The 16,699-nt window shown below is 33.5% G+C and overlaps 3 protein-coding genes across 6 annotated transcripts; 1 reads left to right on the forward strand and 2 right to left on the reverse strand.

Moving 5' to 3' along the window:
• The first annotated feature begins 201 nt into the window (after window positions 1-201).
• LOC112783929 (putative ETHYLENE INSENSITIVE 3-like 4 protein) lies at window positions 202-2,190 on the forward strand. Its single transcript, XM_025827009.3, has 2 exons — window positions 202-532; window positions 872-2,190. Exons 1-2 carry the CDS (start codon window positions 202-204, stop codon window positions 2,188-2,190), a joined length of 1,650 nt encoding a protein of 549 aa, XP_025682794.1.
• Window positions 2,191-8,533: 6,343 nt separating this feature from the next.
• On the reverse strand, window positions 8,534-11,152 carry LOC112782431 (F-box/kelch-repeat protein SKIP6-like). Its single transcript, XM_025824805.3, has one exon. It carries the CDS (start codon window positions 10,244-10,246, stop codon window positions 9,632-9,634), a length of 615 nt encoding a protein of 204 aa, XP_025680590.2. The 5' UTR covers window positions 10,247-11,152; the 3' UTR covers window positions 8,534-9,631.
• Window positions 11,153-11,225: 73 nt separating this feature from the next.
• LOC112782430 (ubiquinone biosynthesis protein COQ4 homolog, mitochondrial) lies at window positions 11,226-16,580 on the reverse strand. 4 transcript variants are annotated; one of them, XM_025824803.3, is made up of 5 exons: window positions 16,069-16,574; window positions 15,174-15,229; window positions 14,672-14,876; window positions 12,955-13,171; window positions 11,226-11,967 (listed from the first exon to the last, which is right to left on the reverse strand). In XM_025824803.3, exons 4-5 carry the CDS (start codon window positions 13,135-13,137, stop codon window positions 11,476-11,478), a joined length of 675 nt encoding a protein of 224 aa, XP_025680588.1. In that variant the 5' UTR covers window positions 13,138-13,171; window positions 14,672-14,876; window positions 15,174-15,229; window positions 16,069-16,574; the 3' UTR covers window positions 11,226-11,475. The 4 variants fall into 4 exon arrangements, with proteins under 4 accessions (XP_025680588.1, XP_072085216.1, XP_025680589.1 ...); XM_072229115.1 differs by lacking the exon at window positions 14,672-14,876; XM_025824804.3 differs by lacking the exon at window positions 15,174-15,229 and having other exon boundaries at window positions 16,069-16,519.
• Window positions 16,581-16,699: the final 119 nt, after the last annotated feature.

A 16,699-nucleotide genomic window follows, 5' to 3' on the forward strand; every position in this document is an offset into this window, starting at 1 on the left:
CTCGTATGAATTATTTATTTGAATACAATTTCCGTAAACTAAGCTTATTTTGCTGATGTTAGATCCTTCTAACACCGCCATTCCACAATCTTCATGAATATCTATATATACACAACTTTCACAAGTTGTAACAACATAATATCAATTACTCTTATCTATTTTCCACACTTCACTTGACTTCTTTTATAAAAAAAAATCATCATGGTACTTATCCAAGAAGAAATAGATCTGCCTTATGTTCAATTATCTGATACAGAAGAAGACGAGAAAACTGATGCTACCGCGACAACAGCAGAAGATGAAATTATAGACTATGAAGATCTGAAGAAGCGCATATGGAAAGACCGTGTCCTTCTCCAGAAGATGAAGGAAAAACTTAACATGGACGAATCTGACAACAAAAAAGCTAAGCAAGAAGCGTCCAGGAAAAAAAAGATGTCTAGAGCACAAGACTCCGTCCTCAAATACATGGTGAAAATCATGGAGGTTTGCAAAGCTCGTGGATTCGTTTATGGCATCGTCCCTGAAAATGGTATAGAATTACACCCTTCTTTCTTTTAAAATAAGGGTTTCTTTTTCATTTTATTTTTTTAATTAAAAATTAACTATGCATAGTAAAAAGGTTTAATTTAAAAGGAGGAATAATAAGATACGTAAAATTATTTTTATGTAAAATTAATAATAATTTAATTAAATATATTAAATTATCTAAAAAATTTTAATTATAAAATAAATTATATTTGAGCTTTTATCTAACAAATAATACAAAAACAATTTTAATATGTTTCTATGTTTTTACTAAAAAATGTTTTATTTCTGTCATACTTCAGCCTTTACTTTGATATTAAAATATTTTAATTATAATTCATAGGTAAACCAATTACTGGTAGTTCGGATAGTTTGCGAGAATGGTGGAAAGAAAATATCAGATTTGACCAAACTGCCCCTAAAGCAATTGCAAAGTATTTACCGTTACTTGAAAAGGGAGAATTAGATGAGTCGTCAAGCATACACCTTCTCCAAGATCTTCAAGATGCAACACTAGGATCTCTTCTTTCAGCACTGATGCAACACTGTGTGCCGCCACAGAGGAAGTATCCTTTGGAGAAAGGCGTGGCTCCGCCGTGGTGGCCTAATGGGTCAGAGGCATGGTGGGGCAAACAGGGCTCTTTGGCTCAAGAACACGGGCCACCACCGTATAAGAAACCCCATGATTTGAAGAAGGCATGGAAGGTTTCGGTATTGGCTTCGGTTATAAAGCACATGTCCCCTGACTTAGAGAAATTGAGAAGGCTCGTGACTCAATCAAGGACCTTGCAAGATAAGATGACTGCCAAAGATAACGTTACTTGGTCTAAAGTTGTGAGCCAAGAAGAAGCTTTGTTGAGACTTACCAACAAGTGTCTTAAGATTTCCCCTTCTTCGTCCAGCGACGAGGAGAATAATAAGGAAGACAGGGAGGGGGAAATTAAAGTCTTTGAGTCATCCCCAATAAGCTCTATTAATAATCCTCTTGATCATGTTTTGTTTGGTGGTGGCAGCAGTGGCAACAACGGAGGCAGTGAAAAAAGAAAGTGTGATTTTGATAGTAGTAATGATGGGAACAACAACAATAATAGTAATAGCTTTGTGGATAAACCAATATATACATGTCAGAACGTAGATTGTCCACAAAGCGATTTGTCTATGGGATTTAGAGACAAGAATTCAAGGATGGACCACGAGTCGATGTGTGCTTTTCGCAGTGCCACTCTCGATCATCAGGGGATTAATAGCAGCAATGAGAATTCCAAGGCTTTCCATGATTACCTGTCGAGTGAGGAGAGGATGACAAGTGTTGGAGATTGGATGAATATGGAGGTAGCTAAGGCCAATAACAACAATAATAATTTGGGTGACACTGATTTTGGTGATATTGATATTATGAATGGAACGGAAGAGATTGCAGGTGAAGCTTTTGGTGAGGACAATTTAGGGTTGTGGCTGAATGACATTGAAGATTGTGAGTTGTTTGCGGCATTGGAGATGGTTAAAGCAAATAGCGTGATGGATTCAACTCATCAGAATAATAATCCACCATTAATAAAGCATGATCATTTTTTCCCACATGACGGCCATCTTGACGATGAAGCAACTACTTCATCACTTTGGGACTATGCTAGTACTTCGTTTAAGAGCAACAACATTTGATAATTAATTTTATATGTTTAAGAATATTGCAGTTTTTATGTATTATTAATTAATTATTAGTCTTCTCTACTATCACATTATCATACACAATTTGCTCACATATGATCCTGATTAGATTGATTAATTACCAGATGTGAGCTATCTAGTCATAGCATCTAAAAAATGTTTCTCTCCTATGTAATATTGATTTTCTTAAATAAAATGATATTTTATTATGAATATGATTTGTGTGCTTGTGTTGATCATTCAAGTTATTCTCCTCATTAATTATATTTCTTGAAGATGATTAAAGTAAACAATTTTCTAAGAGAAATATTAGGAGTAAAACTTTTATAACACATTTAACCATATCTTATTTTTTATTATTAAGAATTAGAATTTAGTATTTAGAGTTTTTTAAACAATACATGCATATGGAAAAATTAAAGAAAAAAGAGTTAAAAAAAAAAAAAAGTTAAGGACTCCTCCCACTTAATATATAAAAAGATTTTATCTATTTCAATACACTGAAAACAGAACACCTCATTGAGTTCAATACACTGAAAAATTAAGCAGAAAAATAATATAATGATTGTAAATAAATATTCACGCTAAATTTCATTGTGAAATTGAAAGACATAAAAACAAGGTTGATTAACAAAGGCTAAGGGATTCAACTAAGTGGTTGGGGTGGATTAGTTACGTTGTAAACCTTTGGTAAGAGTCAAAACTCTAAGAGTAGTTCTGTGATTGGCACCACAAAAGGTGATATATTTGAAACAACACATTACACATGTATTAGATTTTCTGTGTATAATGGTAAAATGGTGATTGATCAAATAGATGAGACAACTATGGTTTTGATCTTGTGAATATCTAGCATATACTCATAAAAGTTAGATGATAAGGGTGGATGTTAGTTAGTCATACAAATTACATTAGTTTGTGCGATAGAATTGGAACTAACGTATGATTTTGTTTGTTGTGTGTGTTTGGTATACAGCCTCAGTCACATCTTCATGAATATTCTCATTTGAATCGAGTATTTTATATAATTTGAGTAAATATTTAAATTATTTTTCAAATATTATAAATTAAATATTTTGGTAATTAACAATTTTTTATTATTTTAAAGTTTTTAGACGGATTTATTTTTCTGTAAAAGGAACTAATGTATTTAGACCTAATTGTCTCGCAATAAAATTTGTTAAAAAATTATTTATTCAATATGCATATTAAAAATTTTATTAAAAATAATAATAATTTGTTTAATCAAAATAATTCTTAAATATTTTTATAATAATAAAACTTTTGAAAATTAAATTGTCTGATTTGAAGTTCTTTAGAAATTAATTTAAGTGCTTAGTTTTATAAATTTTTACTCATTAAAAGAAAAATAATTAAAACAGCAACTTCAAAAATATTTTAGTTATGTTATTTTTAATATCTTTATATTTTTATTTCTCTATCTATTAAATGTTTAATTTTTGTTTTTCTTAATATCACTTAAGTTCTGTTTATTTTCATATATTATACATGTTTATTTATTTTAGCATAGATATTTACTTTTTCATATAAAATATAAAGTAACAATGTGGATGTGTATACTTTTTTATATAAAATACTTTAGTAACAATGTGGATACAAGAGGTAAAAGAAAATTATAGAGTAAGAATAGGAGAGCATTTGAAAAAAAAAAAAAATAACCTCCAAAGCATTTCTTTGGATAGTCTATCCAGCATAGTTATTAGAATTGAACTAATAATTGACCTAATTAAAATATTAGATTATTAAATTATTAATTCAATGGTTGAGTTACTAATTGAATTAGTGATTTAATTATAATTAAATAATTATATAAAATTATATTTTATTATTTTTATAATACATATTTTTTTTAATTTTGTTTTTTGTATTAAATTAATTATTGTTAAATTTCAATAATTTATTAATTAATTTATATCTATTACATGCTTCAAGTATTTATTCAAAAAAATTACATAATCATAGAAAAAAGGTTATAATTAATAAAAGATATTTGACCTTTTTAAATTTGTAAATATTTAATAAAATTTAATATTTATTTTCATAGCTCCTTGAAGTCTTATGTCAATCAAAAGTGTTTATAATGCTTGAAGTGGAAAAGCAGATTATATGCGCTTGGTGTGTTGATTCAAGCACGTTCTGTGCGTGCCGACTGTCGAGTGGGTTTTTCTTTTATATTAGCTACTTTGACAATAATGCCTTCACGTAAAACTGTTAGAGATGATGAGAATTTATTGTTTTTGGTAATTATTTAATCGGTTCTACTAGTATCCTTTAAAAATCGTACGACATTCAGCTTTTTATTACAATAATTAAAAAAAATTAAAACAAACATAACTAAAAATTATGAATAGATTTATTGTCTTTTTAAAATTAAATACACATTCAAAATACAATCTAAAAAAACTGAAATTTAAAATTTAAATTTTAAATTTTTGTTTCAGATTTAATATATTTAATTATTAATATATTATAATTTAAATACATATCTAAAAATCAAATTATTCAAAATTCAAAATTTTGATTTTAAAAATATAAAATAAACCTTAAACTATCAAATTATTAATTAAACTCGTACAAAACACTCAAAGAAGCAGAGAAGTCACGTTTGCGCCATGTCGAAAATTCAGAGGCGCACATGGAAAATTCAGAGGTGCACATCGAAAAATCATCCTCCGCTGTCGTTCATCCTCTTCCGCGCTTATCCTCAACGCTGCCTTCCTCCTTTTCGGCGCTCATTTACAACGCTGTCTTTTTAATGTTTAAATTTAAATTTTAGATTTATGATTTTGGATGTGTTTTAAAAATATTTTCTGTATAACATCATAATTTTAGATGTGTTACAATTATTTTTTAATGTTTAAATTTAGATTTTAGATTTATGATTTTGGATGTGTTTCAAAAATATTTTCTGTATAACTTCATAATTTTAGATGTGTTACAATTATTTTTTAATGTTTAAATTTAGATTTTAGATTTATGATTTTATATTTTCTGTATAACTTCATAATTTTAGTCTTTTAGATGTGTTACAATTATTTTTTAATGTTTAAATTTAAATTTTAGATTTATGATTTTGGATGTGTTTTAAAAATATTTTTTGTATAACTTAATATTTTAGATGTGTTACAATTGAAAAAGAAACTACAATTAAAAATATTTTAGTTTATGTATATAATTATATTCGACCATTCATAATTTTTAAATTAATTGTTGATTATATACTTTATTTGCAACAACTTTATTAATAAAATTAAATAAGATCAACCTTATTCCAATTAAATCAGCAGAGTGTTTTTATGTTTAAATTAAAATATAATTAAAAATGTTGAACATGATATTTCTTAATAAATTACATAAACACATGTGTGGAAAATAATGATACCTTTCACCAATGCAAAATGAGAGAGTGCTTCAGCTGGAAGGTGGTGATGGTCTTCACCAATGAAGACGAGATGGAGAATTCAGCTGGTAGCGTCCTTTTTGGTTTGGGATTCACTAATGCGTGTGAATATCCCGTAGAATAAGGAATTTAAAAAACTGTATGTGAAGTTACGAAAGTAAAGCAAAGTCACCGTAACCACCAATAAAGTGGGTGGGTTTTAAAATTTAAATTTAAATTAAAATCTAATTATAGATATGTATCTACAAAATAGGAACATGTTATACTAAAAAAATAATTAAATATTATTTAAATTTGATTAAAGGCTGATTAAAGGCCGATTAATATTGTACAACTAGCATTTCCCTTATTTAATTATAATTCTCAATCAAGCAGTTCATTGTAGCTATGGTTCATTCATGCCTTTCTCCGGCCAAATATAAACTAACTTTCCAAAAATGAATTTGTAGCAATAGCAACTAATTAATTAGGCATAAGAAAAGAGCTAGCTTAATTACTATTTATTAATATTGATGATACTCATTTGTGTCCATACTCCATATATATATATATATATATATATATATATAGAGTCGGTATCTAGAAACTAAAAAACCCTCTAATTATATATCTACACGATAGGTTATACGTACTCAAACAAAGTAAATAATAATAATTTCTCCTACTTGAACTTTTTTAGCTTTTCTCTCACCTGCCTATCATGATTCAGAAAGCCAAATGAGCCCACTCCAGGAGAAGAGAAGATGAAGATGGACACGGTGATGAAATTTTGGGAGTTAGAATTTTATGTTAGGGGTGGGATTAAATTGAGTTCAATTACTTAATTTGTAAAATCATTTTGATCATATTCATGTAATGTCCTCGTTACTTTACAATTAGAATGTCATGTTGACTTTTAACCGTTTAAAACTTTAAATCAATACTGCACTAACAAAAATTAGGATTAGAGAAAAAAAATGAAAAATTTACGATATTTAATTTGAGTGATTTATTTGATCATTTATAAAGATTAAAAACTATTTTAATTCGCGCTTAGGAATTCGAAGTTGATTTTAGGCAAATCATAATTTAATTTACAATAATACTATATGTATAAACGTTTTTTAGCTAAATTTAATTAAATTGGCCTAAATTTAGTGAAAAAAACAACATGCGCATATGTCATCAGTTGTCCTTTTTTGCACTTTTACACACATAAATTTTTGTTGAACACATCAATTTATTGATATATATATATATATAGTACAACAATTTTTGTATATAATCCAAACTTATTAATATAGTATAAAAATATTTGCATATAACACATAAATATTGCATAAAGCACAAAAATTTGCGCATAATACGTAAACTTTTTATGTGAATGTATTTTATTACTTGAGTAAGTCAATATTCTTGGTATGTGGTCTTCTAAAAATTTTTATACTGTACACCAAAATTTTTGCTACGCACTAAGATTTTTGTGTTATATATTAAAATTTTTATATTTTGTGTATTTTATTAGTTGGATGTCAATGTTTTGGACATGTGATCTTCCAAATTTTTTTTGAAACCAAAATTTGTGTTGTATACCAAAATTTTTGTGTTGTACACGTATATAAAGTGCGTCTTTTTTTGGTTGGGTTCTAATGTTCTAGGCATGTAGTTAGGGGTGAAAATGGGCTGGGCTACTCGATGGGGCTCGGCTCGTATTATGCTCAGCTCGACCCGGTTTGTTTTATTAAATAGACTAAACTAGGAGTTTTTACCTATTAGTTAAAAAGTCAGATTATAGGCTTTAAAAAATGCCTACGAAATTCGTTGGATTGGCTCGTCAAAATATTTTTTTGTAAAAATAAATTATTTTTAGTTTAGACTTTTAACTATTCACTTATATTAAATACAAAACAAATTAAAAAGAATCAATCGTCAATACTAATTAAGATCGTAATTTTTTTTCCAAAAAAAAAATTTATGAATTGTAAGTATGGTTATGATATGTGACTAAAGATTGATATATAAATTATTTTTTTTACAAATTATGAATTATAAGTTTTAGAATCTATTTAATTTGAATTTAGATTTTGTAAGTTTATTATTTTTTGAGTTCTAATTCACGAAACAGGCTTTTCAAATAGACTGGTGAGTTTGCCAGGCTTTAAATAAATCGGGCTTAAGCCTAAAAAAAAAGCCTACGAGAGATAACAAGTCTAGGCTTAGGCCGTCTATTTACAACATAGGTCAGTTTTGTCAAAGCCAAAGTTCGGCTTGGCCTGGCCCATTTCTATCTCTACATGTAGTCTTTTAAAAAAATTTATGATATACAATGTGCATTAAAATTTATGTGTTGTATATCAAAATTTTTATGCTCTAATTTTTTGAACACATATAGGAGAAGAAAAAAATAAAGACGACAACGATGATAATAAAAAAGGATGAACAGGACAAAAAATTGAACATGTGTGAATGTAGATGCTATGGATTCTACCATATCACAAGAATTACATGATGTACAATTGTACATCACTATCCTTTGGCTTAGCTTATTTCCCTTCTCCTTCAAGTAAATTTGATTATCATGGAAAAAACGAAAGCCATTTTCCCCATTTGATTTGATGATTATAAATTTATAATGACATGAAGATTATAATGGGTTGCTGATTAATAAGCACCAGATTTTACAATAGACTTTTGAGAATTTTTAAATTTACTAGGCATTACTAATTTATACCAACTCCAAAAAAACTTACAAGGCTCAGATGCTCATTTCTTTTTGTTAGAAAGGAAAATTCAGTATGTTGTATCTTAATTAATTTATTTTTGTTACAGAAGTATTACACTTTGTAAAAATTTCAAATTATAGTAGTAGAAAAAGAATTGTACATATGTTATCATACAATATATCTAATATTATGTTCTCTAATATCAAGACCTCACTAATGAAAGCATGTTTTATATTATCTTATAAATGCATTTCCATCATCATATACAACACAACTAAAAAAATCCAAAATAAAATAGATCAGTAGATCACCATTCATCTCAAAGACTATTATTACATGATATCAATCTCTGATTTAGTTACTGTCTCATGCAAATCAATTGGATTTCTACTTATCAGTAACTTATCAGTAACTAATCATACGACAACTAGAACCGTAAACATGGTAACCTTGGCAATCACATCAAATCCAGAGCATAAGAGTTATGAAGAAACTGATATACCCTCTTTCCGATACAACAATCTACAATGAGGTCAACACATTAAAACAGAACAATACTTGTACATGGATACTCAGCGTGAAATTCAATGCTCATGGAAACACTGATAGATACAAAAAGAGTTGATTGCGCACTAAGGCTTAAGGATTTACAACAATCCTATTATATGTGAAGGACTTGGATGACTTTAAATACTTTTGAGGAATGGAAGTGACATAATCAAACCAAGGAATTGATTTGTGCCAGAAGAAATAGGACATTGCTAAGGGTTTTAGATTTTTGAACAGCAAATCAATTAGCACTCCAAACTACAAAGTTATCAAAGAAAGATAACACTCCTTAGAAGTTAGAAGACATCACAAGTTATAAGAAATTGATTGGAAGGTTACTCTATTTGACAAGTGTATATTTTTCAGACAATTATATATTCATGAGAAAAAAGAAAATGAATCCTTTTGTATTCCGTTGTTATATGGTGTGTCGCCGTGTAGTATATATCTACACGTAAAATAGAAAGAAAAGTTTGAATCTTTTTATATTTATTGTGATATCACATATTTAAGAGTGAAAACACAAGTTATTTTTTAGAATAAATGACCATTTGTATCCATGAGAGATAAAAACGCTGACATTTGTACCCATGAAAGCTCGAAACTAATCTTGTACCCATGATAGTTGCTGTCCGTGTGACAAAAGTGTCCTGGCTTGGATCTGAGCTTGGCTCGTGGGTTTCCGAACCTACGTGGCACTCCCACCCCCCCTCCCCAAAGCCATATCTGAGGCAACCATTCACCACAATCATCTTCATCTTCTTCACCATAACCTCCACTCGCCTTTGGGAACAGAAAGAACCTTCTGGAACCAATCAACCTCACCCCACAGTTCACCATTCTTCTTGCTAACTTGAATCTCAGCACACCAAATGATGTCTTTCCCATTCCCACCACCACACTCCCACACCACAACCAACTTCCCACCCAAATCAGCCATGGTAGCACCACACAGAAACCGAGGCAACCCCTTATGCAACCCCTTCAGCTCTTTCCATACCCCACTCTTCACATCGAACCCTTTAATCTTCCCCAAGTAATCGTAGCAATAAAGAATATCATCCACCACACACGCCCTCCCTCGCCACCCGAGGTCCAGCTCCGTTCCCACGCTCTCCCAAGCGCCGCATCGGGGATCCAACGCGATGCCGCCGCAATCCGCCATGGCGTACACCTTGCCGTCCACCACGGTGCTTGCGTGCATCCACTTCTCCCGAACCTTCGCGGGGCTCGCCACGCGCTCCCATTTCTCGGAGGCGGGGTCAAGAACCTCCGCCCATTTGGCCGACCAGGCCCAATTGTCGGCGACGCAGCCTCCGATGACGTAAATCTTTCCGTCGACGACTCCTGTAGTGGTGAACTCGTGGCCGACGCGCATGGAGGGTCCACGTCGCCATCGGTGGAAGCGGCAGTCGAGGAGCCAGATGTGAGAGGAGGGAACGTCGTTAATGGAGCCGCCGATGATGTAGATGATGGAACCGAGAACGGCATAGGCAGAGCCGATAGCGGGGGAGAAGGTTGGGTGTCGCGGCTGTTTGGTGGCAGACGAGAGGAGACCCAGGAATGGAGAAGGTGGCCGCTGCCGCTCTGGACTTTGGTGGAGAGGAGGAGCTAGCGTTGTGGTTTCTGGGCTCAGCGGAGGTGAGAAGAGGGGAAGAAGAAGAGAAAGGGGCGCGGCGGTGTGGGTTGTCGCCGGAGGTTGTGGTGAAGGGAGGTGGCTGTGGCGGTGCTGAGGTGATGGTGATAGAGGTTATGGTGGCTGGGAAGAGACAGTGATGGATGGGGATGATGGTGAAGAAGATGAAGATGATGATGGTGAATGGTTGGCTCAGATATGACTTTTGGGGGGTGGGGAGGGGGGGGGGATTGCCACGTAGGTTCGAAAACCCACAAACCAAGCTCAGATCCAAGCCAGGGCACTTTTGTCACACGGACAGCATCTATCATGGATACAAGATTAGTTTTGAGCTTTCATGGGTACAAATGTCAGCGTTTTCATCTCTCATGGGTACAAATGGTCATTTATTCTTATTTTTTAAAAGACATAAGTCTGATGAGAGATGAGAATTCTAATTTGAAAATTATAGATAAAATATATACATAGAAAATAACTATTTACTGTATAGAAAAATAATATATATGACTTTTGTTAAGGTCAAAACAAAAAGTACATCCTGATAGCGCAAAACCAGATATATGCAATCAATTCACTCAGATCAAGGATTTGAATCCCTTGTATAAACCTTCCCACAAATTTCATACCCAAATGCAATGTTTTCCATTGATGGTATGATATGGTAATCTAGCAGCTACAATCAAATAGAGTGAAGAACCAATGAACCATTTACATAATAGGATAAATTAAAAACCAGAGTAGGTGCAAAATATATATATGATTTTAGGTCAGTTTTATTGATTATGGTATGCAAGGGTACCATTACCAATTCATTGACAACAACTAACCTATACAAAGCTCACTGACTAAATATCAGAGGCAAAGCTTATATCACTAAATTTCATTCAGAACGTTTTCCGTTACTTGAATCAAGTTCACTGCTATCACTCAGAAAACAGAATGCAGTTGTTATTCAGGTCCGAGTATGAAAGTTAAGGAGCAGCAGGAGCAGGAAAAATGCCCAATTTTCTCCGGAGCTCTTCCAAATCTTCATCAAAATGGCGCTCATAATATACACCCATAAGATCAGTGCACTGCATGCCAGCACGAATGGCCCAGGGGAGGTAGTGTTGATAAAATAAATTTCTCTGTTTTGGGTTGAATCTTGCTGTACCCCCTATGACAGACAGCATGCACATGGGAAGGTACATCTGCTCAAACTCTATTACCTTCAGTGCTGACTCCCCAATCAAGTTAGTAGGAAGGTCAAAAAGAGTATGCCAAAAGTCATGCACTTCTCGAGCCCGCATGGCTACATAGGCCAGTTCATCTGTTTCCATAAACCGCACGGGAGGTCTATCATCAGGTGAAAAGTTCCTGGATCCCATAAATCTAGCATAGGCAGCTCCAAATGTGTTTGGTGGTAGGTCCCAAGCATGTCCTACATTTGCAGATATAACACGAGGGCGCTCTAACAGCACTGCCTATCAAACAAGATCATGAAAAAGCATGGATTAGTCCTTGCTGTTGATATATATATATAATACGTTCTTCCAAATGCAGTGGGGCCAAGGATGAATTGCCAAACATCTTATATTATTTATATATTTATTTTTGTAAAATTTTCAAAGATTTTTGGCAACTCCGAAAAAAATGTTTAACCATTCCATTCAACTTTCTAGTCCATGACTCACTTTGGTACCATAACTTCATGGCATTTAAATAACGGACAATCCACTTTCATTCAATTTGACGTTTAACCATTCCATTCAACTTTCTAGTCCATGACTCACTTTGGTACCATAACTTCATGGCATTTAAATAACGGACAATCCACTTTCATTCAATTTGACGAGGACTATGTTATGAAACCAAAGAGTACTGAGGTAAATTCAAGAGATAATGGAGCTGGAAGAAATGAGGAATTGGTTAGCAAGGCTGGACACGTGGAAGAGAGTGCAGAAATTATGAATTTGGGCAGAGAAAGTTTCATCTGAAAGAGTTTGTAATCAGCTGATATAAAAAGAGAATGACAAAGGAACGAAATCATGTTAGTTAAGGTCCAATTTTGGATTATTCTCCTTTTTCCCTTCTTAGAATGGAGAGTAATTGCTCTACCATTTGCAGGTGTGGTTCAGCAGTGGAGAGTGGTGATACTAGTACTTTTTTCTACTTTTTTCCCCCTACTACCAATTTAGAAATTACAGTACTGCTCCATTGGTTTCGGATTTTCTTTATTTCATCCTTTGAGCTAGAACACAATATCTACTATTCTCTTGGTTTCCTTGTAATTAAGACTTGGGTAGTTTCTGCTCCACTGAGATTTGACTTGTTTGGGTGTTAGTAACTTCGTTATATCTAACTTATATCATAAATACTTTTGTGGATTGTTACAGACTAGTTCCACTGAAACAAGAACATCATAAATAAGTTTTAACCAATACAATAAGCAAATACAAAAACAAACTTACTCTTCCCTCTGTACTCTGCCTCATCCTTTCAAGAACTCTCTCAAAAGCAGGCTTCCCAGTTGTCTCCCCCAAAGCTGCAATCAGATCTGCCCTTCGTGGGTCTAACAATGCACCAACAGCCGAACCGACTGCAACAGCAGTCTGCTGCCATGTGTTAAGCCTGACACGACTACCTCCTATCATTGCAAGTGCAACTACACTTTGCAACCAGCAAAGTCTGACAACAAAACAGATTTTAGCCTCATAAATCATAATCCACCTCATTGTTTCAGTTTGTACAATATTAAACAGTGAATCTGACTTGAGTGATTAGCTATATAATGCTATGCAGCCCCTCAAAACAGAGCACACCAATGTCTATCAATAAGAATTTGTACAATTCAAAAGTCTATCTGGTACAATTCATGTGCCTGTAATTAATCTACAGTGGCTGCTGTGAACAATTTCAACTCTCACATTATTCATTGTCAGAAAATTCAATTCACATTAATTCCATGTACCCTAATCCATGCTTTCATGTGCCTGTAATTGTTATAATTTTTTGGTTTGAATTCACAGTAGCAATAGGTGGTGTCAGTCATTGCAATTTAACTTTGAACAAAGACTTTTCTTTAATATCTCTGCCGAAAAGCATTATACAGGTCCTTTGAGAGTTAATGAATTGAACCACAAACAAGTAGTTGTAAGTGAATTGTATTTTACTATAAAATGAGTTATATTTTTCCGCATTAAAGTTGAATAAGGCGGCTGACAGTCAGAGTAGAGAATGTGATGCAGCGAATATAGAAGGGCAGAAATACCATTACATTCAGATGCAATAATAATCAGAAACATCAGATCACAAAACAATAGTAAACCAAGTCAGTCGTGTGCCTATATAAAGGAAGTAGAGTTGAACACTGTCATAATTCTCTCTTTCTTAATATACTAATTATTTCAAATTCTTTCATTATATGTTTCCTACTTGAAGGGAAGAAGGGTGCAAAAACAGTATAACCTTCTTTCTCAGTCATTAACATTACCAATAACAAGGATATAACATTCTTCCAAATATGTAAACCTTTTTTCCTATATAAGAAGAGTCCTTCAAGCTGAAAAAGGAGAAACATTTTACTTTCAATAGAGCAAATGGTGTGATCTTTGTTGCAAGAGTATGTGAGAAATGCAAATAGTTTTTCCTTTGTATCATCGCTAGAAAATCAAGTAAGAAATTTGCTATTGAATCAGATGCAACAATTGCAAATCAAAGTTCAAAAGCAAAAATGACAAATCAGTAGTTGAATTCATCAAAACACCAAATCACATAACAATAGCAAATCAAGGGCCAAACTGATCCATCCATATTCCCCTTATGTATTATGTTTATGTTGATTATATTGCCCAGACATGGAGAAAAATGTAATAAGACTTAACAATTTTCTTTAAATATTGACAATTCAAATGACAAGCAAAACAAGCAAATTAAAACTCCAGAATGTTTCATTCTTTCATAAAATAACAAGGTTTAATTATACACAAGCAAATTAAGGCTCTATTGCTCCCGCTGAATTTAATCAAGCTTAAGCACACACACTAATTTCACCTCATAAGAGAGGCAAAACCAAAACTAATCTAATAAAATAGAAATTTGACAATTGAACTAATCCATATTCTTAACAGAAATCAAGATATCAAGAGAGGCACACAAAAGGAGATGAGAGGAGATCGGTGAAGAGACCTGACCAACGGCGAGAGAGAGGCACATAACACCAGAGGAGAGGAGATCGGCGACGAGGTCACAGGTTGCAGCCTCGCTGGAGAGACATAGCTACAGCAACGGTGGAGAGAGAACACAAAGCAGCGACCTCAGTGAGCAGATGGGAGTGATGTTGGACAAAGAAGTCGGCTGCTGTTCGGGTGTTTGACACAGACACACACCGGGGCTGCGGGAGAAGAAGATCAGGGGGTTTGTCGTAGTGAATGGAGAATGGGGTGTGCCAGTGTGGTAGTCATAGGGGTATTTTGGGGGTTTTTTCATTCATTTATTAATTTGAGATTTTAATATTTTTGTTAATAGTTTAGTGATATATATTTAAGGTTCTAAAAATCGGACCGGCCATCGAACCACTCTAGTTACTGGTTTACTGGTCTAACCGGTCTAACCATTGTTCAACTGGAAAATTGTTTTATAATAAAATAATAAATAATCATACATAAACTACAATATTGTTCTTAACTACCTCAACAAACTGAAGAATCTCAGACTCAACCTTTTCAACTGAATTAGCTTTCAATACTGCAACATACAAAACGGAGGCAAACTTTTCAGCCACCAAACATAACCATTAGGACCTATAGACGCAATCAAAAAATAAGAAGACTAAAAAATTCTGATCCCATGAAAACAAGCACAATGGCTCAAGGACGAAACAAAAATTTTTAGAACAATTCAATGACCTAAATGAAATAATAAATCAACAATTCATTGCATTTAAATGATAAACATAAGAATTACTTAAGTGAAAATTCATTGAATTTAAATTCATATTCAATCAGTTATAAGTTCATATTTTCTTCTTCTATCAATCACAATCTAAGCACAATTTCTTCTACATCAGCCTGAAATGTATTAAAAAATTATGATTTATGGCACAAATAATATGTGCAATTTAAATTATGCATTACAGTGTCACATTACATGTTTTTTGTGCATAAAATTTGACTGTGACCATCTTAGAGTCAGAATTATTGTTCACATTACAAGACACTATTACATTATTCTGGTTTGAAGCTTTGTTGTTGTCAGCTACCCCGCATTCTACAAACAGATGCAATTGCAAGATACTATGGACTAGAGAAAGGGCAAGTAGTTAAGATAACTTACAGTGGTGATATCACTCAGATGCATGTCAATAAAAAATAAAGAACACATAAAACAGCAACACAGCTGAACCAGAGCTCATTCAATAAAAAATCACAACACACAAAAACAGCAACACAGCAGAACCAGAGCTCATCAGTAGTCAAATAATCATTCAATAAAAAATTAACACACAAAACATTCAAATAATCAGTAATCAAATAATCATTGAACAGGGCATAAATAAAAAACGCAGAAGTTAGCAGTGAACTGACCTTCGAAGTCTAGGGTTTTTTTGTTGGTTGAGCTTCTGAGCAGTCTGAGCGAGGGGCAGAAGCACGATGGAGACGGAGGCCAGGCAGGGAGCACGACTCAGAAGACGATGGTGGGTTGGAAGAACCTGCGGCTGAGCAAACGAAGAGCAGACTCAAAGACGACGAGCTCGAGGAAGAAGCTGCAATTGGTGGGTTGGGGACTTCGAGCACGACGACCAGACGAAGATGGTGGTGCCTAAGCGCGCGACGGAGCAGATGAAGACCAGGGACTGACGCGCCGAGCTCGAGGAAGAAGCTGCGATTCTTGAAGGAGGAAGAAGCACGGACGACCAGACGACGATGGTAGCGCCTGAGCGCGACGTACGGCGGCAGTCCTTGCGGCGGTGGTGAAGAAGCTAGCGTTTCCTGTTTCAACTTCCTTTTTTGATTTGGGGAGAAGCTGTTAGGTTAGGTGTTTGGAACGAAGACTGAAGGGAAGGGAAAGGAAGGTCACGCGTGCGTGAACCAAAAAGAAAAAAAAAATTGGGTAATGTTTAAAACGACGTAGTTTCATCCAAACCGGCCGGTTCCGATTTCATTCCGATCGACCGGTTTTTGGTCGGTTCAATAATTTACTAGCAGTTTTTAATTA

The sequence above is a fragment of the Arachis hypogaea genome, chromosome 20 (genome assembly GCF_003086295.3).
Source record: "Arachis hypogaea cultivar Tifrunner chromosome 20, arahy.Tifrunner.gnm2.J5K5, whole genome shotgun sequence".
Classification (NCBI taxonomy): domain Eukaryota; kingdom Viridiplantae; phylum Streptophyta; class Magnoliopsida; order Fabales; family Fabaceae; genus Arachis; species Arachis hypogaea.